The sequence below is a fragment of the Lepidochelys kempii genome, chromosome 6, assembly GCF_965140285.1.
Source record: "Lepidochelys kempii isolate rLepKem1 chromosome 6, rLepKem1.hap1, whole genome shotgun sequence".
NCBI lineage: Eukaryota > Metazoa > Chordata > Testudines > Cheloniidae > Lepidochelys > Lepidochelys kempii.
In genome coordinates this window covers 125,200,901-125,225,599 of record NC_136385.1, presented here as the reverse complement: position 1 = coordinate 125,225,599, position 24,699 = coordinate 125,200,901, and the positions used below count along the sequence as shown (strand labels likewise).

General features: G+C 49.5%; 1 protein-coding gene across 1 annotated transcript in view; it reads right to left on the bottom strand.

Annotated features, from left to right (window-relative positions):
• Window positions 1–18,314: 18,314 nt before the first annotated feature.
• GCH1 (GTP cyclohydrolase 1) overlaps window positions 18,315–24,699 on the bottom strand; it is a 31,305-nt gene continuing 24,920 nt past the window's right edge. The window contains exons 4-6 of the mRNA XM_073350071.2: window positions 23,534–23,565; window positions 22,198–22,282; window positions 18,315–21,512 (exon numbers count right to left, since the gene is read on the bottom strand). Of these exons, the coding sequence (XP_073206172.1) occupies window positions 21,386–21,512; window positions 22,198–22,282; window positions 23,534–23,565 (244 nt within the window). The 3' untranslated portion in view covers window positions 18,315–21,385. The remainder of the gene's footprint in view (window positions 21,513–22,197; window positions 22,283–23,533; window positions 23,566–24,699) is intronic.

The following is a 24,699-nucleotide window of genomic DNA, read 5'->3' as shown; positions in this document are numbered from 1 at the left end:
CAGATCCAAGGTGTAAGGTGATGCCTTTGTCATGGTGTTAGAGGGCAGCGGGTTTGCAGAGGCCTACGGGCTGTGATCCATCGAACAGATAAACTGCATAAATTACAAGAAGAGGCAGATTAACTTCTCCTAGACAAGCCTCTTTTTCGTGTGCAGGTAGCACTCCCCAGAAGCACTGGATTTACTCCCCTGGAGGCCCAGTCTCAGTATTACCAGCCCCAAGGGTTCAAAAATCAGGAGCCAGGCCTCCAAAACCTGTCAACTTGCCTTTAAAATCATGCAGGGTTTTTATAAACAAGGAGGAGGCTGCTTCTTGCTTGCCTGACTAGCACCGGCAGCTTGCATTCTTCACATTTTCAAGCTCTTCTCTGCAACCCCAAGGGTGTGAAACGTGCTTTAGCCCATGTGTACACACACGCACTATGGAGATTATTTCACACCCCTTTTGCTCCAGGAGCTGGGGCGCTCAGTAGAACATCACAGCATGAGCCTGATGATAGTTCAAGGGCGAGAGTTGGCAACGCCGCTAGCCACGGAACAAGTGTTGAGAAACGTCAGTAGAGCTTGGGAGCTCACGGGCTAATCTCTCATTGTCTCAGTTTGACCATCAGAAGGAGGGTGAGGCTGATCGTCACCTACCCACAAAGGGCTGCGGGCTTGGGAGAGAGTCCAGAGAAGTGACTCAGAGGGAGCGTGGAAGTGATTTATTCGAGTAATACCTTGTATTTTTCTTCTGTGCCTTCCATGCAGTGAGCTCCAGGTGGTTGATTATTACAAGCAGGAGATCCCCATTCTGCTGGCAAACTCATGGGAAGGAGCCCAGGAGGAGACACTGCCATGAAGAACTGATCACCTCATTCCTCCCTGTCCGTTCCATGGGGCCGGGGGCTCTGCCTCCTGCAGAAAAGGCTGCAGGGGACAGCCCCAAACCCAGCAGCTCCCAGGGGGACGCCAGAGATGAGGCCGTGTGCCCCTAGCACCACCAACCGCTCCGTGCCTCGGCAGGACCACCCTAATGGGGACAGCTGCTGCCGACTCCCGCTAGCCACAGCTCCCCCTCCCCAGAAAAGACACTGCAGCCCAGAGGCTGTAACCTCCACTGGCTGGGGGGGAGGCGGGAGGATGAACAACATAAGGCAATTGAGGCCCCCCCCCTCAATCCTGCCCCTCACAGCTCCTGGGACCAGTGGAGGGATTGCTACAGGGTCCAGGGGCTGGTAACTGCGTTCCCCATCCATGGGTAGGGGGGGAGATTGTGCACCAAGGATTTGCTCCACACAGCTGGGGGGGGCCATGATCCTCCCCCCCACCCCAATGAATTAACCCTCACCACACCTCCATGCAGCAGTATCCTCCTTTTACAGGTGATGGAGCAGAGGCTCAGAGAGGAGCTGGGACGTGCCCTGTAACACCCAGGGCGTGTTTGGCAGAAGGAGGCGCCCAGCTCGGCAATGAGCTGGGTCTGTTCTCCAGTTGTCAGTGGGGCAAGGCCAAGCTGCAGCAGCAAAGACTGATCCTCAGGGGGGCGGGGGAAGCGAACACACACACCCCCAGGATGCGGGGGGGACACAGCTGCCTGACAGGAGGGTGCCCCGGGGGAGCCGTGCTGCATAAAGAGCAGCTCCTGTGCATAGCGCTGTTCTTTCTGGGGCAAGGCTGCCAACCGCCCATTCCTGGCCACAGGCTTGGCAGCCTGGAAACACAAGCGAGTTAGACTCTCCGAGCTAGTGACGTCCTTTGGGCCGCACCCCCAGCACGGCGATGGTGTGACGTGGCGTCAGCCTCCCCTGGGTGTCCAACAGCCTGGGCCCAGGGCAGCGTGGCTGGGGGAAGGGGGGCACCCAGGACAACTGTTTGGCCCGGCAAAACCTGAGTGGTGCTGCAACCCCATGTGCCAGGTCGCAGTGGAGGAAGAGGGTGTCGGGGGCTCATGGGCTGGCCAGGGGGCAGCCTGAGAGGAGCTAAGGTGGGATGGGCAAAATTTTAGCAGGCTCTTGGACACACCTGCAGGGAGGTGGAAATGGCCAGTGTAACCATCATAAGCCCTGGCCACGTCCCCCACCCTCCTACCCTGATGGCCCAGGGATGGTGGATGGGGCCCCCCCTGAATAGCTAACAGCTCTGCGAGGTGCTGGGGCTGCAGAACCCCACTTTCCTCCCAGTCTGAATGGTGCTACTGCAGTTCTGTGGTTCCTAGCCCCTACACCGCAGATGCAGCAGCAGGGAGGTAAGCTTCGTCCTGGTACGTGTATCTGGGGTTGGGGGGGGGGAATGTGTGATCACACCCGCATTTAACTCCATAGGCCGTCTGCCAGAGTAAGCAGCACAGCGGCAGTCCCCACCTTAGCCAGCAGCGAAGGACGTGTTAGTTTTCACCCTCTCAGAGCCATGAGCAAGGGCTTTTCCTTCCATAAACAATTCGCCTGCCCATGGACGTGCAGCTGCCATTTGGCTTGCAGAGCAAGTGTTTGCTGCACTAATGGAAAATGAAAGGGGGTGGGGGGGATGGCCGTCCCCATGGGGAGCTGGCGCAGAGCAGGGTTGAAAATCTCCAAGGAGCGCTTTGCTGGCGGCGGGTGGGTCAGTCAGGCACGCCCCGGGGCTCCTGGCAATGCAGTGGTTTGCCATTTAACTAAAGGCCCATGCTGTAAATTTAACTGGGCGCCTACGCAAAGTGGCTGGAGGAATCACTCACACTGCATAAGTCAGTTATTAATCTGCTGTCCCCGATTACTCCATACTTGACCCCGAGCCCGTTAGTTAAAGTGTGCAGTGGCTCTGGCCCCTTTTCTGAGGGCTGCTTTGCATTGTGCGAGGTGCCCATATTTACACTAAACCATGGGGTCAAATTCATCCCAGGGTAATGCCCCTAAGAGCGAAGGAGTTTACAACAGGGGTGAACGTGACCCATTGCTTTTGTAGCGGCTTAATTCTAAAGGGCTCTTCTGCAACCCCTTGTTAGTCCCGAGTGGGGCAGCCTTGAACATGTGGGAGTGGGGCTGCATGCAGATGGGACTATGCAGTTCTCTCTGTCTCACACAAACACACACTCTGGAGGCCTGATGCCCTGACCGGCTTTCACACTTAGCTCAGGTGTGCTGCAGTCAATTGCTGGCTCTCTGCATTTATTCTAAGCAAATGCGTTCCTGCAAAGGCGCCCTCTCCTTACAAAGTGCCATTGAAAAGACAGAGTGAATAGCCCCTCACCGGTGCACAAGGATTAGTGACTGGGGGGGTGGGTGGCAGGGAGTGCTCCCATCTGTCCAGCAATGCAGCCGTGCCTGGGTATGTTGTACAGGATTTATGCTGATTCTGGCCCCTCCAGGAGGCATGGCCCGTGTGCCTAGCAATCACTGGTCTCCATTCTGCAGTTTCACAGGCTGAGTCCCTCGGGGTTCTGGTTCACTGAGGGATTCCCCAGGGCCTTGTCTACAGAGCTACAAATGGCCTTTTGTTAGGAGCAGCCCAAAAGTGTTTGCAAATCCTGTTGCTGTTTTGCAACCTGGTCGCTCTAGTGGACGGTTCTTGGGACCAGCTGCTGTCTGGTCACAGAGATGCCAGCAGGCAGCTGAGCAGTTGTGGAGTCAGAGGCAAAAAGACCTTTTTGTGGGCTGAATGAGCTTGTGCTGCAGTGCAAAGAGGGTCTCTGGCTGGGCTCTGCTGGGCGCTCCTGGCCCATAGTAAATATTGAATGTTTTGTAAAGCATTTACTAGCCACAGATTGGCACAACCAGTGATGCAAACCAGGCAGTTCATGAGCCAGCCTTTCTGCCAGTGCAGGGCTAAAGAACCCTGCTTAGCTTCTGAGCAAGGGAGCTCCCTCACTCCGGCCGCAGGCCCCACCCAACCAGGACCCTGGCCTAGGGACCAGCCAGTGCCTCTGTAAAACAGGGATTGAGACACAGGATCACGCCCAGCTAGGGGGAGGGGATACTCACCTTCCCCTTGGAAACAAGACATGGCTATGTGTCCATCCCTCCTGCTTGGTGGGAATGTGGCAGGCATACACCCCTGAGCAGGAAAACTGCATCATCGCTGCAGAACTGGTAGCCCTACGATGTGAGGTTGTTCCTGGCCTTCCTGCAGCCGAGTGCACCTTGCTACCCACTGAGTCTTGGCCTCCCGTGTTCAGTGAATCTGCCTCAGATCTGCCTGCTGGCGGTGACTACAACTTCCATCTCCCTTCTTAGAGAGATCAGCGCTGCTCCCGAACAGAGCATGCCAGAGAGAGGGGGGCACCCACATTTTGCTTCTCTCTAATTTTCCGCTAAGATCTCGCTCTCTGCCTGGCACACTCCAGCCCCTCCTGAGTCTGTCTGTGCCTTACCTCTGGGGCTGCCCCTTCCTGAATCACTCTCAAAGCACCAGGCACAGAGCAGCACTAGCCGCCGTCCTGGAGCATGTCGCATCTTTATTAAAATCTCTCGCGCACACTCAGTGTTCCTAGCTTGCTTAGCTTTGTCCCTGATATCTCCAGCTACACTATCTACAATACAGATGTTACAGATCAGGCAGGTACGGCTGGAACATTGAAAGCATTGGAAAAGAGGTATCCATATCCCTGGGAACCATCTGCGCCAGGCTCCTGATAACAAATATTGCTCAGATAGCCTCCTGGAGCTTGAATGTCTTCGCTACCTGCTGCATCTTGGGTCCTGGTTCCACGTTTTCCACTCTCCTCTTTCCCACCACGTCAGTCAGTCAATAATACTTGGAGGGCCAAATGCTTTTGATGCTGTCCAACTAGCACTGCTGGAAACGCCAGCTCTTATAATCAACACATTGACTATACACTAGTAATAATTACACTGTGTTCCTTTCAACACCTTGCCAAGAAAGCCAATTTCTTACTTAGACAGATTGCAGATCTCAGCTGTAGCAAACAGGCTGTTTTGTTCTCCCTTGTTAACTCATTAGAAGTCTCTTGTGAAGGGACCCGCGAATGGAAATTGCTCTCAATGATCCTTTAGGAATGAAGTCTGATAGAAACCAGGGAGAAAATTTCTCAGCCACTTTAACTGGCTGGCTGGGAAGTAAAAATACAGTCAGCTGGTGCTACTTGGGCATTTGACCCTTGACTCGGTCTGTCCCTGGAAGCTGCCAAGTGATGACCTGCTGGGTGGGGCTGGCCAAAAATTTTCGATTGATTTTTTTTTTGATGGAAGTTTGGATTTTTGACTTAAACAAACTTCTTTGCAGGGTCTGCTTTTCTCCCAGCCATGTGATGGTTTGTTGGCAAATTGAAAACCCTAAAAAACCGAAAAAATGCCTCTGTTTTGGCAGTTCCAGCTGAATATATTTCATTTTGGGGGCAGTTTTGGTGGTTTTTCAGTTTTTTTCAACCAAAAAAAAATAAATAAAAATTTTATGGGTGGGGGGACGCATCTTCCGCCTCGCTCTGCGGCTGAACACTAAATACCGCTGCCACCATGCTAAATCTGTTCAGTTCTGTTAACCCAAAAAGATGCCAGCCTGTCCGAAAGGCCCGGACGGCTGCCCCCGGCCTGGCGGGGTGGGCCGCACAGAGATGGCCCCTAACACTGTTCAGACTAGCAGTTACACATCCAGGGCAACAAAATTAAATGCACGTGAAAGAAACCCTTCTCTTGATCCCTGCCTAGCCGCAGATTCCTGCTGGGCACAGCAGAGGGCCCCACAGACTGGTGGATCTCCGGGCCTGCTGGGGGAGCGCTCAGCCCAGTCAGGCAGCCTGGAAGTCGCAGTGCAAAGGAGCTGGCTGGGCGGCCCCATCAGCCTTTCCTGGAAGCCCCACCTCCTCCTGGGCTGCTCCCCTTCCCCGCAGGGAAGGAGTTGCAGGCTGGCTGCTTTGGCAGGAAAAGGCACCAGTCAGACTCCACCACAGCTCATTGAAGGGGGGGCCCAACATCCAGGGAGCCGCGGTTTGGCTCAGACTGCTCCCTGCTGAGCCCTCTGGCTGTGCTAAAGGACCCACTCAGACAGGACCCTTATCTTCCCCTCCCTAGAAGGCCAGGGGAGGAGACCCGTTCATGGGGCGCTTCCCTCCCCTCTCCTGAGAAGGGTGGGGAACAGCAGAATGTATTGCCCCCCACCCCGAGGGGAGGGGACATGGCAAAGGTCAGAGATTTGTCTCTGTATAATACATAAATAAATATAACAAAAGTCCTGAAAGCACTAAGCTTTGGTCTGTACCCCAGCAGAGCGGTAAGGGGAAGTTACTCACCTTGCAGTAACTGAAGCAATTTGAGATGTGTGTCCCTGTGTGACACTCTAGGTGTCAGTGCATCCTGGCGCCGTTGAGCGGAGATTTTTGGTAGCTGTGCCTGGTCGGGACGCAGGCGCTCAGTTGGTATCTCCCGTTTTGTTGGAATCTTCCTGAGCGCCTGCGTCCCGCACCCTGCCCAGTTCCTTCTTTACCGTGGAGCGATTATGCTAGTACTCCAAAGTAGAGGGGAGGAGGCTGGGGAGTGGAGCACCCATAGGGACACACATCTCAAAGAACTTCAGTTACTGCAAGGTGAGTGACTCTTCTTCTTCCAGTGCTGTCCCTGTGGGTGCTCCACCTTAGGTGAATGTGTAGCAGTTCCCACTATGGTCGGTGGGACTTAGATGCGGCAGTGAGTAGTGTAGAGAGTACTGTATGGCCTACTATGGTGTCTGCCATGGTACCTTGCGTGATAGCATAGTGCTCGGCAAACGTGTGTTCAGATGACCATGTAGCCGCTCTACAGATGTCAGAAATGGGTACGTTATGTCGGAAGGCAAAGGCTGTCGACATAGCTCGAGTGGAATGAGTTCTAATGCCTTCGGGCGGTTGAATATTTTGAATATGGTAAGAGGATCTAATGCAGTCAGAGATCCACGTGGACAGACGTTGTTTAGAGATAGCCGCACCTTTCAATCTTTCACTGATGGAGACAAAGAGTCATGGAGATTTACCAAATGGCTTAGTCCTGTCTAAGTAAAAAGCGATTGCTTGCCTGACATCGAGAATATGCAGGGTTGCCTTGTGTGGGGTCTTGTGAGGTTTGGGATAGAAAGTAGGTAAGTATATAGGTTAGTTAAGGTGGAAGGTGGATACCACCTTTGGGAGAAATTTAGGATGTGGTCTCAGAGTGACTTTGTCTTTGGAGAAAATTGTGTAGGGATGATGGGCCATCAGGGTGCTTATTTCACCTACTCTCCTTGCTGATGTTATTGCAACTAAGAGCTACCTTCATGGACATATGGAGATGAGAGGAGGTAGCCAAGGGCTCAAATGGAGGTTTCATGAGAGCGTGAAGAACAAGGTTAAGATTCCATGTAGCTGCCGTTGGGTAAATTTCAGGGTAGAGATTTTGCAGGCCCGTGAGAAATCGTTTTATGGTGGGGTGGGTAAAGAGTGAATAACTTTCTAACAGGTCATGGAAGGTGGTAAGCGCCACCAGGTGTACTTTGATGGAGCTGAGCGAAAGTCCGTCCTGTTTTAGTTTCAGGAGGTAGTCTAGAATGTTAGGGATGGTCACCGTATTGGGCATTAAGTGATTACGTGAGCACCAGAGGGCGAAACGCTTCCACTTCTGCAGGCAAGTTTTACGAGTGGAGTCTTTTCTACTGGGCAGGAGGACGAATTGGACTTGCTCGGAACAGGCCAGTTCATGGGTTTGGAACCACGAAGGAACCAGGCTGTTGGGTGGAGCTTTTGGAGCTGGGGGTGAAGAACCCATCCATTGTCCTGGGAAAGGAGATCTGGCCTGTTGGGGAGAGCCCGTGGATGATGGGAGGACATGCGGAGTAGGTAAGGATACCACGTCTGTCTCGGCCAAGCCGGGGCAATAAGGATGACCTGGGCCTCGTTGTCTACGAACTTCCGAAGAACCCTGTGTAGCAGAGGGATTGGTGGGAAGGCGTAGAGGAGAGAGTTGTTCCATGGGATGAGGAACATGTCTCCTAGGGATGCAGTCCCGAGTCCCTCTCTGGAGCAAAACAGACGACATTTCCGATTCTGCGGTGTGGCAAAGAGGTCTATTGACAGGGTGCCCCAGAGGGAGAAGAGCTGTTGAAGTACTGCAGGATGCAGTTCCCATTCGTGTTCTGTCGAGAAGTACCTGCTGAGTGCGTCAGCAGTCGTGTTGTGGCAGCCTGGTAAGTAGGAAGCGATGATTTGTATTTGATGATGTATGCACCAATTCCATAGTCGGATGGCTTCCATGCAAAGGGAATGTGATCGGGCTTCCCCTTGTCTGTTGATGTAGTACATACATGCTATGTTGTCTGTTAAGACCCGAATAGATTTGTTCTTTATGAGGGGAAGAAAGTGAAGGCATGCTCGCCTCACTGCTTTGAACTCTAAGAGATTTATGTGTAGGTGCGTCTCTGATGCGGACGATCAGTATTGTGCCCTGTGTCCCCCAAGATGTGCTTCCCAACTAATTAGGGAAGAGTTTGTGGTGAGCATGAGCGTTGGGGATCATTGCTGGAAGGAAACCCCGGTGCAGAGGTTTTCTGGTCTTGCCCACCACTGTAAGCAAGCTAGAACATTGGGAGGAGGAGTGAGCAGCGTCCCTAAGGTGTGTCTGTTGGGTTTGAAATTGGAATTGAGCCAGCCCTGAAGACATCTCATGTGTAGCCTGGCGTACTGGACCACAATGGTGGTGGCTGCCATGTGACCAAGGAGCTGTAGACAGATTCTTGCCTGTGTCCTGGGATGAATAGAGAGTGTGCGTATGAGCTGCATGATAGCGAGGAATCTGTGATATGGGAGCGAGGCTCTGCTCTGTATTGAGTCGAGATGAGCTCCGATGAACTCGATCTGTTGTGTAGGTGTCAGGGTGGATTTTTGGATATTTATTTGGAGGCCTAGGCTGTGAAAGAGGGAGATGGCGAAATGGGTAGCTTGAAGTGTCTCGCCATAGGAGTTGCCCTTGATGAGGCAATTGTCCAGGCAGGGGAAAAGTGTGATCCCATGTCTGTGGAGGTGAGCCACTGTGGAGGTGAGCCGACTAGAGTTTTGGAAAAGACTCTCAGTGCTGTGGAGAGGCCGAAAGGAAAAACTCTGTATTGAAAATGGTTGTGACCAATGGTGAATTGTAGGAAGCGTCTGTGAGCTGGATGAATTGATATATGAAAATAAGTGTCCTGTAGGTTGAGGGCTGTGAACCAATCCCCTTGATCCAGTGCAGGAATTATTGTGCCCAGTGTGACCATCTTGAATGTTTGTATCCTCACGAATTTGTTCAGTCAGTGTAGATCCAGGGGTGAAAGTAAGTTAGATGACTTACCAGTACCGCCAGAGTCCTGAGCAGTGGACGTGGCCTCAATTGGAAGAGGCAGGGCCTTAAATCCCCGGGCCCTTTAAATCAAGATTTAAAGGTCCAGAGATCCAGCTGCGGTAGTGGCGGCTGGAGCCTGGGGCCCTTTAAATCACCCCCGAGCTACCAGCTGCAGAGGCGACTGGGATCCCCGGGGCTCGGGGGCGATTTAAAGGGCCCAGGGCTCCAGCTGCCGCTACCGCAGTGGAGCCCCGGGCCCTTTAAATCACTGAGGAGCCCTGGGGACTCCTGCCTGCCACCGCTACCCCGGGGCTCTGGGCTCTGGCAGAGCTTTAAAAGGCCTGGGGCTCTGTTGTGGTAGCAGCTGCTGGAGCCCCGAGCCCTTTAAAACCCCGCATGAGGCCTGCTGCCCGAGCCCTGGGGTAGTGGCAGCCGGGCTCCATCAGGGATTTAAAGGGCCCCAGGGCTCCAGCCGCCGTTACTGCCCTGGCCCTTTAAATCCCCGCCAGAGCCCCGCCGCCGCTACCCCAGTGCTCAGGCAGCAGGGCTCAGGTGGGGATTTAAAGGCCCGGGGCAGTAGCAGTGGCTGGAGCTCCAGGGCCCTTTAAATCTCCGCCAGAGTCCCGCCGCCGCTACCCCAGGGCTCGGGCAGCAGGGCTCAGGTGGGCATTTAAAGGGCACCAGGGTGGTAGTGGGGGCTGGAGCACTGGGCCCCCCCACCCCTACTCCAGGGCTCGGGCAGCAGGGCTCAGGTGGGCATTTAAAGGGCACCAGGGTGGTAGTGGGGGCTGGAGCGCTGGGCCCCCCCACCCCTACCCCAGGGCTCGGGCAGCAGGGCTCAGGTGGGGATTTAAAGGGCACCGGGGTGGTAGTGGGGGCTGGAGCGCTGGACCCCCCCACCCCTACCCCAGGGCTCGGGCAGCAGGGCTCAGGTGGGCATTTAAAGGGCACCGGGGTGGCAGTGGGGGCTGGAGCACTGGGGCCCCCCCACCCCTACCCCAGGGCTCGGGCAGCAGGGCTCAGGCAGGGATTTAAAGGGCCCCAGGGGGGTAGCGGTGGCTGGAGTTCTGGGGCTCTTTAAATCCCCTCTGGAGCCCTGCCGCCGCTACCCCAGGGCTTTAAATTGCTCTCTGGGATAGCCGGTCCCGGTACGGCGCACCGGCTCTTACCGGTACGCCATACCGGCTTACTTTCACCTCTGTGTAGATCTAGTATAGGCCTCCATCCCCCAGTCTTTTTCTGGGTCAGGAAGTAACGGGAGTAGAACCCTTTCCCTCGATGTTCCGTTGGCAAAGGTTCTGCTGCGCCTAGCTGGAGGAGGTGAGCCACTTCTATGCGAAGTAGGTGCTCGTGAGAGGGGTCCCTGAAGAGGGATGGGGAAGGGTAGGAGGATAGGATATGAATGGGATAGAGTAACCGGACTGAAATATTTTGAGGACCGAGCAGTCCTGTGTAATACGCTGCCACGCATGTTGGAAAGTCTGGAGGCGGTGGCCAAATGGGCAAGTAGGCTGTGGAATCAAGGGGTGGTCGTGCAGACCCTCGACCAACGTTTCAAAATTGTTGTTTATTCCCGTATGGGTGGGAGGTGGTTGCTTGAGCTTGATTTCGTCTGCGCTTAGGGGGTCTAGCGCGATTCCTATTTACGTCATATGGTTTGGGTTGAGGCCGATAATATTGTTGTGCATGCGGTCTTTGGTAGAGTTGGTCTCGTTGTCTCCTGGGAAGAGATGGGTGAATGCCCAGGGTGCGCAGTGTCGCTCTAGAATTTTTCATGGTGTGAAGTAGTTCATTGGTTTTTTTGGAAAACAGTTTGTCTTTATCAAAGGGGAGGTCCTCCACTTTGGTCGGCAGATCTTTAGGGATGCCAGATGCAGAAAGCCATGAAGATCTGTGGATAACCACAGCAGTTGGAGAGTACGGGCTGCTGTGTCTGCCGTGTCTAAAGAGGCTTGTAGGGCGGTTTTGGAAATCAATTGGCCCTCGCTCAGAATTGATTTAAAGTCCACTCTCCTAGCCTCTGGAATGTAGGAGGCAAATTCAAAAAGTTTATTGTAGTTATCAAAGTCGTAGCTGGCGAGGAGTGCAGAGTAGTTTGCAAACCTGAATTGTAGAGTGGAGGACATGTAAACCTTGCGACCCAAGATGTCAAGGCGTTTAAGGTCCTTGTCTTGTGGGATGGGCCAATATTGTGGCTGTTTCATCCTTTGTGCGACTGCATCCATGATGAGAGAGTTCAGTTGTGGGTGAGAAAATAGGAAGTCAGCATCTTTAGCAGGAACATAGTATTTACGTTCGGCCTTTCTGCAGGTTGGTAATTAAGAACGTGGAGTTTGCCCGAGAGTGTCAGCTGGTTCCAAGAGTGCTTCATTTATAGGGAGCGCAATCTTTGAGGGCGCAGAGAGTTGAAGGATTCTGAGGAGTTTGTGCTGTGTCTCCTGAACCTCTTCTAGGGGGATGTCTTGATTGAGTGCCACCCTCTTGAAAAGCTCTTGAAATTGTTTACAGTCATCCACATTCTGTGGAGGCGGGGGCGGGGAGAGGGCTCCGTCTGGAGCAGATGGAGAATTAGGGTTTGGTGAGTCAGGATATGATTCGTAGCTCACGTTCTCAGGAGGGGGTTCAGGTACTCTAGGAGTGGATGGAGCTGGAGATCGAGGCACAGAAGCAGGTAGTGGTTTCGTGGAAGAGGTCTGAGGAGGAGTGGTAGGAGGATGTGGCCAAGGGTACCACTGAGGCCAAGGCATAGGGTAGGAGACCCCAGGTGCCGTCCACGGGGGGGGCGAAGTAGGGAAACTGAGGCTGTTGGCTGTGGACAGTAGCCTGAGGTGGAAGAGGGTCCGGTGGAGGAGGAGAGGCAGGTGGGGAGAACTCCGTCTGCTGCTGTGTATCGGGTTTGCTGTCAGTGAAGGTAGCCAGTTCAGGTGGTGAGAGCGGCTTTTTGAAGAGTGAGCCCTGTGTATCCAGGAGCAGAGAGTTAGGCTCAGGTCACACTGAGTGAGGAACTGTGGCTCCTGCTCCCTGGGCTGTGCTGAGCCTGGACTGTGCTCTCGTGCATTAGCAAGTGAAAGCGAAAGGGTGAGCGGTGCCGCGGGTCTGTTGGAGGTCCCCTGCAGGGGGTCCGTTGCTGGTGCCGGGGCGGGAGGCAGGCTTGGTGCCGACGTTCTTCCCAGCACCGGGGCAGAGCGCACAGTCAGCACCGCGGCTATTTTTACCACTGAGGCGCTCGGTGCTGCGGAAACCTTCCCGGTAGGGGAGGTCGGGTTCCTGCCTCTGCGGGAGCCGCGGCTGAGGCTTTAGAAAGAGCTGAGATGCCTGCCTGTGGTGTGGTCAGCACAGAGGGTAAGGATCTCATGGGAGACCCTTCGCTCTTGTCGGAGTCTCTTCTGTGAGACTGCTGTGCTTCTTGCCTCTGCTCCAGAGAGGGGGAAGCAGCGCTCCCCACTGGCTCGGATCTGGCCAGGGAGCGCGTAGGAGCGGGTTTAACCCTCCCCGTCTCCGAAAGCGGCTGCAGGGATTTTTCCATCGGAAGCATTCTAAGCCGCAGGTCCCTGTCGCGCCGGGCCCTTGCCTTGAGGCTCGTACAGCGGAGGCACTGGGGATGTGGGTTTCCCCGAGGCACTTCACGCAATGAGAGCACCCACCCGACCGTGGCATGGAGTCCTGACAGGAAACACACTTTTTGAATCCTGAAGCCCCTGGCATTGTGAATTAGAAATGGCAGGGAAGAGTGTCTCAGTGGGAGACAAGCCTGAAGCGAAAAGGGTTTTTGGGTTTTTTTTTTTTAAACTAAGTAACTAACTATGTAACTACACTAAAGGAAGGGAAACAACTGGGATGTAACTAATAACTATTTCTATATTCTTTGTTACTTTTTTTTCCTACAGAGACCAGGGAAGAGAAGCAGCACTGCTGAGTCCCGTCTTCAGCTGGGGACGGTGGAGAAGGAACTGAGGGGGGTGCGGGACGCAGGCGGTCAGGAAGATTCCAACGAGAAGGGAGATACCAACTGAGTGCCTGCGTCCCGACCAGGCACGGCTACCAAAAATATCCTGTCAACGGTGCCGGGACGCACCGACACCTAGAGTAGAGCACCCACAGGGACAGCACTTGAAGAAGAACCTAAGGTACAGGATAGGGGGAAACAAATATACTTAACATTAGCACACTGCTTGCCTCTAACTTGTTACACAGTAATTTCCAGTTCCCAAGCTCTGGAATTTCACTCCGACCACTATTCCTATTGCCTGGCTAAAATGATAAGCAATGAAAGAGTGTTGTCTTTAGGTTTCAGAGTTAATAATATGCTAAGGTTTTTAGTAGTCCGCCTACAACTTTTTGTAATACTGACCAGGATCGTAATCTTGATGCCCCTTTAAATATTCCAACCTAAAACATATTATAGAGCGATTTACAGTTGTGAATGATTTGACTGCAAAACCATGACTGTACCTTTAAAAAGGAGTGGAAGCCAACCCTTTTGTAAAGGTTACCTCCAGGAGGATAGCAGAATGGCTTAGTCAAGGCTCAAAGGGCGCAGCTGATTAGAGTCTTTCCCAATGCTGATCACTTGATAAAATGCATTTGGTTCAGGAGAATCTGAGCTGGTTAATGAACAGTGACCGCTAATTACAAAACAAGGACCAGCTAAAACTGTGATGATTTCACAACCCCTACAGGAGTTTGAGAGTCCTCAGAACCATGGGCCTTCATCTTGAACTGTGCATACAAAAACTCAAAACACTGATAGTAAAACTTTGACAGAAAGAATCCCCACTCACCATTCGCGGTGTAAAAAGCACATGAAAGGAAAGAATTGTTCTCAACCCATAAAATGCCAGAGCTCCCCTCCTTTTAAGGCCCTGTTCAGTATACCCCTGGGATGATCTATGGAGACGAAGGACAGGCTCAGACCCCAATAGACCATTGTGAAAGAGCCACCTGCCCCATTTAAGAAATGCCAGACTCCTAGGCAAGATTCTGCAGGAAGTGACCAAGTTTAGAGGTACAGAAAGCAAACTGAGTCCATGCAAGCATTTCCTAGTGTAAATATCCTTCAAAAGATATGGTCAGGATACTTTTCACTCAAGTTTTAATAATATATGAAGTTGACATCTGCTTATTTATCAGGGTTTCCATCTAATTTAGGTTTCACAGTAGCAGTCGTGTTAGTCTGTATCCGCAAAAAGAAAAGGAGGATTGTGGCACCTTAGAGACTAACAAATTTATTTGAGCATAAGCTTTCGTGAGTTACAGCTCACTTCATCGGATGCATTCAGTGGAAAAAAACTGAATTTCCACTGAATGCATCCGATGAAGTGAGCTGTAGCTCACGAAAGCTTATGCTCAGATAAATTTGTTAGTCTCTAAGGTGTCACAAGTCCTCCTTTTCTTTTTGCATCTAATTTAAGTATTTCTAAAGCCCCTATCATCTTGGCATGCAAGGCCCCAAACTGAAAGTTGATGACAACAGTCCCGTTGATTTCTATCGGCGCAGGATGTGGTTAAGTGTGAAACTATCCTGTGTGTTGGAATGCATTCATTATTTATCTGCTGTGTGCGCACATGCTTGCTTGTTCTCCCAGGGCTGTATACACTATGGAAAGCCAAGAAAGACCACATGAAGCATTTAGTTAGGAGCAGGAAATGCAAAGAACTATGGTTGCCTGGCAAGCATAAAGAAAATGGTACATTTAATTCTGGGCCTGCCATAGTTAATTTCAGCTGTGTGGGATTTGTCTGTGGGTACACAGCTCAGTGAATTCCTCACTTCCAAACAATCTCCCACACCATGCGATGAGCTACGCTGAAAGAAGGGGCCTGCACACTCATGTTCATACTTTTTTACACCGTCAGGTCTGTGCACTTACGTCTTTTCACAGATACGTTCCTGTGCACAAACTGGACTAGTACATGGAAGCTTCGAGACCACTTCCGTCATGTCTTTTTAGACTGTAAGCACTTCAGGGCAAAGGACTGTCCCACACTATGTGTCTGTGCAAGACCTAGCCCAGTGGGCCCCTGCTCTTGGTTAGTTAAGACCTCTACATTGCCTGAAAGTACAATGTGAGTATAAGAACTAAAATCCTGTGCTAGAGAGCAGCTTGTGTGTGGTATGATTAATCCTGGTTCAATGGTGCTTTCAAACACTCACTAAAGCAGTGGACAACTGCAGAAATTGCAACTGAAAACTCCACAAAATAAAAATAAAAAATAAAAAAGTGGGGAGAACATGAAAGGGCAGCAGCTGGCATGGGTGTCATTAACAAAAACAGGGGCTAGAAAGAATATGTCAGCGGAAGTGATACGAGAACCAGTGAGCAGTATACTAAAGTCAGTGTTGGGCTGTTGGGACAGGTGGCTCTGAACAGCTTAGAAATAAGTGTCTTGCAGATGAAAGTCAGCGGGAACAGTCAGCCGAAAAAACCATGTGGAAAAAGCTTAAGAATTTGAAGAGAGAGTACCGGAGATAGATGCAGCAAGTTCGGCACCAGATGATGAGTTTATTAAACAGGGCTGGTTCTTCCCTCAGTGTCCTCATGATATGGAGGGAGGAAATATCACAATATTGCCAACCCTAACCATTCAAAACATGAGTCACACGCCCCCCCTCAAATCACGAAATTGGCTTAAAAATCCTGAGATTTAAAAAAAGTTCTAGGCTCTTTTTCATTTGCCTTCTGGCTTTTGAGCCTGCAGGATGCGGCGTTTCAAGCTGTACTCCACCCATGAGAGCTGAAACCTTGTTTTCCAATGAAAGCACAGCAGGGTCTCATATGACTCCTTGTCAAGTTGTTGAAAATGGACATTTCCCATGGAATTTTCTGTTTTGACATTAAAAACCATTTGCCTTTTAAAAATGGTTTGACAGCAAAGCTCTTCTGACTCCATGCGTGTATTTAATATGGTTGTGTATTAAATAGAGCTTCATTGCGAACAAGAGCAATGTTTGGAAAACGCTTTGGAAGGTTGGCGTGACAATCATTTCCAGATGGACCAGACCATTTAAAAAGAACAGTGGGCTGGACTGGTCAGTACATTTCCTCCCCACACTTCCCCCCACAGGCTCCACAGCACAGCTCAAATCAGAAAATGAGACACACTGGGATGTTCCCCATAGGTGCACTCAGACTGAAGTTTTATCTCCCTGACCCCCAGGGCAGGACTAGCTCTCTTCCCCTGCACCTAGCTGCTATATGACCAGGAAGTGCAATAAAAATGTAGGCACAGAGGTGAAGTAAAGGTTTATTAACTACTGGGCGGGTATTTTTCCTTCCTGTTCTTTCTTCCCTTCATGCTTTTAGTATTTGCCTCTCATTTTCTCACCTTTTATCCCTCCCCACGGGTCCCACCCCCAATTTCTTTCCCTCCCCCACCACATCTCACCTTCTGCAGCACATTCGGACACTAAAGAGATTCTTATTTACACTAAGGCTCCTTTGCACCACTCTGGCAGTAGCAAGCAGCCTTAAAGCAAGTGTAAATGTGAAACACTGCAAAGGGAGCTCAGTGTAAGTAAAGGAGAACCAGGCCCAGGAAGCTGGACTGCTTTCTTGTAACCACACCCCTGTCTGGTTTCCTTCTCATCATACCCAGCCTAGAGTCGGGCAACAAACAAAGGAAGCACGTTCCTGTATGCTCCCAGTCAGCCCTGAGCTATTAGCTGCATCCTTCTCTCCTCTTACTGCCACCCAAGTCTATGGGTTGGGCTTGGCTCTGATGCTCACTGACCGTGGTAGGGAGGCCTTTTGTCTGGCTTAAGCCAGACTGGACTGGTTTTGTGGAGCACTGGCCCTGTCCAGGAGGGACTTAGCACCAGACGTGGCTTTGATGCAGGAGAATGCAACGGGGAAGGCGACTCAGTGTGGAGTGACAGAGGCAGGGGCCGGCCGATGGGAGCAGGCCCCATGCAGGTGGGAGCAGGGATGTCTTGTACTCTGGGGATGCACCAGTGTCCACCTTCGATCCTGGGAAGGTCTGGGTCTAATATACCATGATAGCCTCCCTGTTACTATTAGGGTGACCAGATGTCCCAATTTTATAGGGACAGGCCTGATTTTTGGGTCTTTTTCTTATATGGGCTCCTATTACCCCCCACCCCTGTCCCGATTTTTCACACTTGCTGTCTGGTCACCCTAGCTGCTATGCACATTCAGGCCCCTAAGCTCTGGCTGTCCCAGCACTGGCCTTCCAGTAGAACCGGTTCTCTGCTGGGAGAAGGAAACCTGATGTGGAGGCAGTACCAGCCTCTGGCCTACTTTGCTGCAGTTCTCTTGAGGCCACCCCTGCTTTTGTGCTAGAAATGATGCCAGAAGAGCAGAAGCCAACCTGGGAGAGGCAGCAGGGGCAGTCCAGGGCAGTGTTCTGGGACTTAACACGTGGCCTAAAGGTCAAAATTTCAGTCTTGCTGTGGGATTTGTCCCAACTCAGCTGAAAAGGGGAAGCTGCAAATCCAAGATCAGTTGGTGCTTCTGCTGCGTTGAGGCACACAGAGCCTTTGTTCCGTTATTGACACACTAAAGGAGTGCTAGGGCTCCTTTCTCGCTCTGTATCCTCTGCCGCCTCAGGAAAAGTAGTTCCCACAGCTAGCTGGTGTGGCAGGTGCTATTTTGGTTTTGTCAGGCTGTTTGAATTAAAGTGATGAAAGTTAAGACAAACCAAGGCTCAGACTTCTGGATTGTGAGGAAGGGAAAAGGCAGAACACTCAGCAGGGGAGAGACCATGGTGTGGCTTTCAGCCATTGCCTCAGAGACGTGGGGAAGTAGGACTCTAAAGGAATTGCGGCCTGTGTCGTGAGGGGGTAGGAGGCCAGAGATGTGGTCTCTAGCAGCACAACACGGCAGGTACTAGGCCTGAACAGGCTGCAGAGGTAGGCCCAAGAGAGGAGGTGATGGGAAAAGAAAGCAAAACCTAAGCTGGATGGAAACAGCAGCTGCAGCTTCTCTCCCCCTCCTAAAAAGTTTTGCACACTCCACCCCTCTGTCCCTGGTTTATATTTATGCTGCTGCTCTGTGTACAGGCTGGATGGTGTAATCTCATACAGTTGCAAGCCACGCTAATACGTTCCAAAGGATAATACTGTAATGTTTTAAACTCAATAGACTTTTATGGGGTACAATAGCAGACTGTGTAGTGTACATATATACACTGGATGTAGTTAAAACTCACTGGAGTCACAAAGTGTTCCAAAATGCACCAAATCCTACAAACATCTGAACAAAATCCAAGGCCACATGTACATAGAGGTATGTTTCAAGGACTACAGATCATGATGACGTAAATAATGAAGCGTGGTGGTGTAACGTGGACTTTATCCTTAATAGAGATAAGTGGTTAAAAAACACAACCCCTTCCGTTACCTCTAGAAGAGTAAGGGCTAGTCTACCCTACATAGGCTTTCCCACTACAGCTATACTGATATATCCCCTTAGTGTAGACACAGTATATATGGACAGAGAGTTTTCCTGGTCATTTAGCAATACCCCTCCCTAAAGGACATTTAAAAAATATATATATATGGAGATATACCTATCTCATAGAACTAGAAGGGACCTCATCAAGCCTAGTCCCCTGCCTTCACAGCAGGACCAAGTACTGTCCCTTATTTTTGCCCCAGATCCCTAAATGGCCCCCTCAAGGATTGAAGTGACAACGCTGGATTTAGCAGGCCAACGCTCAAACCACTGAGCTGTCCCTCCCCCAAGGACATCAACACCACCGAGAGAACCACTCTGTTGTGGCATCCCAATAATTTGAAGACCATCCTGCATTTGTCAGTATAGCTGTGTCTACACTGGCGGTTTTGCCAGCATAGTTACATCAGCGAGGGGGTGTGGTTTTTTCACTCCTCTGACCAACATGGCTGTATCAACAACTTTGTAGCGTAGACCTGGCCTAAGACTGTGCTTTAGAGACTTGACAGTTTCAAAGCAAGCATGTGATCACAGGAAAATGTATCTCTGTGTAAAACACTTTGGTGCTCAAGTTTTTTCTAGAGCTGCTGCACTAGGAGAGAGAACAAATCTGACTCTGCATTCCAGACTAGAGTGATTTAAGGCTTCTTAATTAGCATATTTAAAAAATATATTGAACTCAAGGACCCAATGCTGCTCCCAGAACTACTGCTGTAGATCTGAGGCAATATTATTGGGGGGAGGGAGGGAATTCGATGAGTAACTCTGGATTTATTCTGTGCAACACTGATTGATTCAGAATAGTTTGCCTGCTGTAATAGAAAGGCACTTCTAGAGTGCCCCACACTAGAGTAGTAAGGTTAGTGTTTTCAGAATATTGTACAGTTTTTTTATTAATACTTCGAATGTCTTAGTGTCTTTCCTCAATCACACTAACTTTATCCACACATTCTGGGGGACTGCTGGCAATCAAAGTGTGACAGTTAGGGAAGGGCAGCGTTTGATTATCACATTCACCCTGTTGCAGAGCTACAGGCCTGATGATAAAATACTTTTAGTTTCCTTTCGGCACAGGATGAAAAGGGGCATTAACGACCTGTGCATAAATGAGCAATAATTTGCTGACTCAAGCTCAAAGCTCACCTTTTAGTTTAGCCTGTAGTAGAGATTTTACATTCACACCAACAGAGACAGCGTGCTATATGAATTTGGACTCTCGCTCTTTGAAAGTCTGCATGGCATTTTGTGGGTCTTGCCGTTGGTTTTAGAAGCAAGTGAGTGATTTTGATTTGTGCACCATATTGTCCCAATTAAGAGTTACAACACACTCATTACATTTTCCTAATAATTTAATACATTAAATCAAGTCCCATTAACTGCCTGCTTCACATGCCGAGGTTTCAGAAAATATGTTTAACTCATTTTGCTCTCCTGGGAAGTTCTTTGCTCAGTTGCCCTCATGAAAGAGGAACAACAACAACTGAACAGTTCATACTAATGTATTTACAGGGCTATACTGACATGGAATTATGTTCCATCAGAAGAGACGTGTCTGGTATGCAGAGTTCAGCAGTCACTTCAGTTCCCAGGCTTTGATCCACTGAGTTGGAAAAGATTACAAGTTTGAAATATTGGAAGAGCTTGTCTAGTCCTGATTAATTCCACAATAAGAGCATCATGGAAGTGGATTAAAATAATTTAGAATAAGGCACTCTTATTGTGGAATAAGAGCGTCCACATGTGGAGTTAATCAGGAACAGTTAATTCACTTTTAAATTCACAACCTATTTTATTCTGGATTAATTTCCCCATGTGTAGTTTTCCTAAGGGAAATTTTTACTCGACTAAATTACAAACACACACAATATTTATCTAGCCCAGTTAAGACCTGGAAAATCCAGGAAAGCAAACTCAAAATGATATAAAACGGTTAAAACTCTGTTTGGATTCGTTAGCTCTTTGAAAACTCAAACAGTAATTTATATAAAGTGACTGCTACAGTTACAATGGCATAATATTCTCATTTTGAGGCACAGAGGGGAAGGTGCACAAACCCTTGCAGACAGAGATAAGACTGCGCCCCCTGAATTGTTGAAATTAATTCCCTGCATGTTGAGACTAGCAAGATAACAATATGCCTTTGTAACAGACTAAAGCCACAAAGGAGAGAAGGTGAATACTAACAAAATACAACTGTCACCAGATTGTCACATAAAAAGGTAGGACATGCATGTTCAAAGACTGAAACCGACATATCAGAAGATTTGCAATTAATGGTACAGTACGAATCCTGACATGTCAGTGGAGATCATTCAAAAGCTCCCTCTTAGGGATATGAGGCAGTATACGTGGCACGTAGATTACCTTGCAAAGATCTGTAGCCTTTCAATATTTCCTATGCTGTGTTGTACATAACCTGCCGAACAAAGTTCTAGTATTGATAAAGAACCTCTTTTCACTTCCCCCTATCTGCTGTTTTTCCTCAATGGCAATAAATTGTAGTCTAGATTGAGCAAGTATATTTAAAAACTATCGGTAGCTGGGTTATCCTGTGACACAAGAGACAGCATAGATATCCATAGGGCCTACCTCACGGTTACATTTTTGACTTACTGTCAAAATTCTTTCACTGCACATATTAGAACGCACGACTTAGTTAAAAACGAGCTGCACAAAGAGTTAAGAACAGACAGCGGCACGGACAGTGCGACCTGCAGAGAGCATTCGGCGAGTGGCACTGCTTCAGCTTCGGATGAGGGTTAAGAACTCTTCCCGAGTCTTTGCATCCTCCCGGAATACACCCAACATTGTGCTCGTGACCGTTTTACTGTTCATCTTCTGCACCCCGCGCATTACCATACACATGTGTCTAGAAGAAAGAAAAGGGGAAGAGGGGAAATCAGGCAGGCTTGAGCATTGCTATGAGAAGCAGGGGACAATCATTTCCCAGTGCTAGGTTTAAATTGCAAGCATTTCAGATAATCCACTTAAGGCAGAGTCTGGGAAAAGGCCCAAGGCTGGAATTTTCAAAGGAGCTCCTGATCCCTGTCAGTGGCACTGGCGTTCCTAATTCTTAGGCGCCTTCTGAAAACCTCACCTAAAGTGCTGTGTGTTCATGCCAGGCCTATCACACCAAAATGTTTGTTTCTAGATTGGAGCCAAGATCTGCTACTGGAAGTCTTCAGCATGTAATGATGACAGAAAATTAGTCATCACAATGGATCCATGTTTAAGGATCTATTTTGAATTGCTGGCTAAGCGATCAGCTGCCACCATGAGGTAAGGTAACAAGACACCCCCCCCCCCAGTGCAAAGGCTCCAATCCACTACCATGGCATGCTGACTGGCCGGGAGGTACTCCTGCATTATAGCACATTGGCCAAACTGTTATATGGCTCCATTGTACGCGTGGGGCATGATATGCTAGCTGTAGGAGTGAGAGAGGCAATGCACGAGGAATACATTTTGGCAGGTTGCCGTGTATCCTCCTTGCCGGGGCAATACCCAGCACCATTATGTTACTACAGAGAACAGCAGTGTATATGGTCACTTACGTCGCTTCAATAACCACTCCAACTCCAGTAGGCTGCAAGGCTTCTGTGATGGCTACTGCAATTTGTTTTGTAAGGCGCTCCTGAACTGTAGAGACAACAGGGAGTTCAGAGGCAGACGCACAAACAATAGCCGTGTGTGGCTGTATCTCATGGAGAGGAAAAGTGACACTATTCAACAGCATATTCCTGTTTCCAAGAGGAACTGCCCTCAAACTCTGTACTTTCTGGATATGTAGCTTGGGGGAATGTTAGTGCAGGCTTCTCTCACATAGTTGGGTATGGGAAGCCTTATTTTTTACTTTCATACGTGCATGCAGGAGTCTGTATGTAGCGCCATGACTTATGCAAAATCTGCACACTCCATTAAGTTTGGTTTTCTTGCACAGTGGTTTTCACATGTTCATTTCTTTGACATAGGGCAAGATATCTGTGGTTTTCCTTTTGTGTGTTAAGGAATTTTTTAAGCGTGCAAGTTAAAGCTTTGCAGAATAGTGACGTGCCACAATCTCCTGCAGTCTAGAGTTCTTGTGTCCTATATTCACCTGGTGCTGCCATGCTGGCCCCTGCTGCCTATAAAACCATCTTGAGAACTTTGCCACCAAGAATAGGTCAAGTCTAGTCACAGAACAGTGAGTCAGGAGAGCTCAGGCTGAACCCAACCCGACCTGCATCCACAGCCAAGAGCAGTTCTCCTCCTCCTCCTGTAGTGGTTTTAGGACCAAAACATAGTGGGGCAATTGGGATAAAAAGACCATCATGAGACAAGAAGGGGAACAGGAAAGATAGAAACATCTAATGGGAATTACGAAGGCTGAAAATACAGCCCTTGTGAGCAACCTCAGTTTCTTTAGTAGCTGTGTGGTTCTTAGAAGTGCCTGGGAATGTGGCTCATCTCTGAGGATGGCTATTGTCCTTTGCCCATGTTTCATCCTGGCTTGGGTATTTCTTTTAGGATTCAACATACAGTATCTTCAGTACCACAACGGCTCTTGAATTCCACCTCCTGGAGCCATCCCTCTGGACAGCAGGACAGCCCCCAAACTGCCAGTGACCTCACTTGGTCCCGGCAGCTCTACTTTAACCAGCACCTTTCCCTTGAGTTGGTCTCATAGCCGGAGTCAGTTTTCATGGGGAGACTCTGCTTTTCAGGATAACGGCAAGTTAGAAAACACAGGACAGGACTTGAAATGCCTGGATCATGACTCCCATTGAAAATCTGCCCAGATACAGCCCTGCTGTAGTGATCTGCCTATGGGACATACCCTGGCCTGCTTCCCCCCCGAAAGTGATGACGTATGTGGTAGTGTTCTCTGTAAGAATAAAAGAGTCTATTTACCCTGTAGTCTTCTACTGTATATCTCCACAATCCTAGAAAGAAACAAAATCTTGGTTATTGTGTAAGCCATGTGCCTAATAGGGAGATCTCTCTTTAAGAGACCCATTGGGCGGAGGTTGCTGTGAGTTGTGTCTGGGTCATTGTTGCTAGGCAGATTAAGCACTCCACATCTAGAAGCTTCTGGAATTGGGTGTGGCAGTTTTGGGTCTGCTCCAATGTGTTCCCTGTTGCCAGGGTCAGATGCCCTGTGGGCAAGTGTTCGGCTTAGCTGCTTTGCAAAAGGCCATGTGCCCTGTGTGAGTTGGGAGAAGCTGAGCCCAGGAGCAGGAAGCAGGCTGTTGTCCTGAACTCTGAAACATTTTGCAGCAGGTTAGTATATTGTGAACTCTCTGACAGGGAAGCCTGGTAATGCTAATGATAGCCAGGGGAAATTGGAAGGGAAAAATAACTTCTATTTTAAGTGTATGCTTTGAATGTTTTGATTTTAGCCAAACTGTTCTAGTTAAATTGTCTCCACTCATCTGAGTCACCAACTTTGCTTTAAGTGTAGCCATGGGGAAAGAGTCATTTCTATTTTGCTGGTCTCGGTTTTGTACTTTCTTGTAACAGGGTTTTCTTTAAATCTATACACTTAACTGAGTGGTTGGTTAATGAGTTAGCGGACTGGCTAGCAGTGATTTCGGCAGAGGAAGAGTCTGCGTGGATTCCAACTAGGGTGACCAGATGTCCCGATTTTATAGGGACAGTCCCGATTTTTGGGTCTTTTTCTTATATAGGCTCCTATTACCCCCCACTTCCTGTCCCGATTTTTCACATTTGCTGTCTGGTCACCCTAATTCTGACTACAAGCAAGTGGAGGGAAGATGTTGTTTTAGACTCAGAAGACTATAGATTTGGTGATCAAAGACTCAGACTTAGGTGAACAAAACCTAAGCTTTTGGGAACTCTCAGTTTCTTCTCCCTGTATTTCTGTGGGGCCTGACCTGTTCAAATTTTAATTTGTTTTCTTTATTTATGTTTATGTATAAATGTGAAGGTAAAGTCTGTGGGTTATCAAATAGCCATGTCATGCTGTAAAAATTATATTATTTGTTTCTTTATCATAAGATTTTATAAAGTTATTTAATTAAATTAATTTCTTTAGTTCCTTTTGGGACTTGAATGTG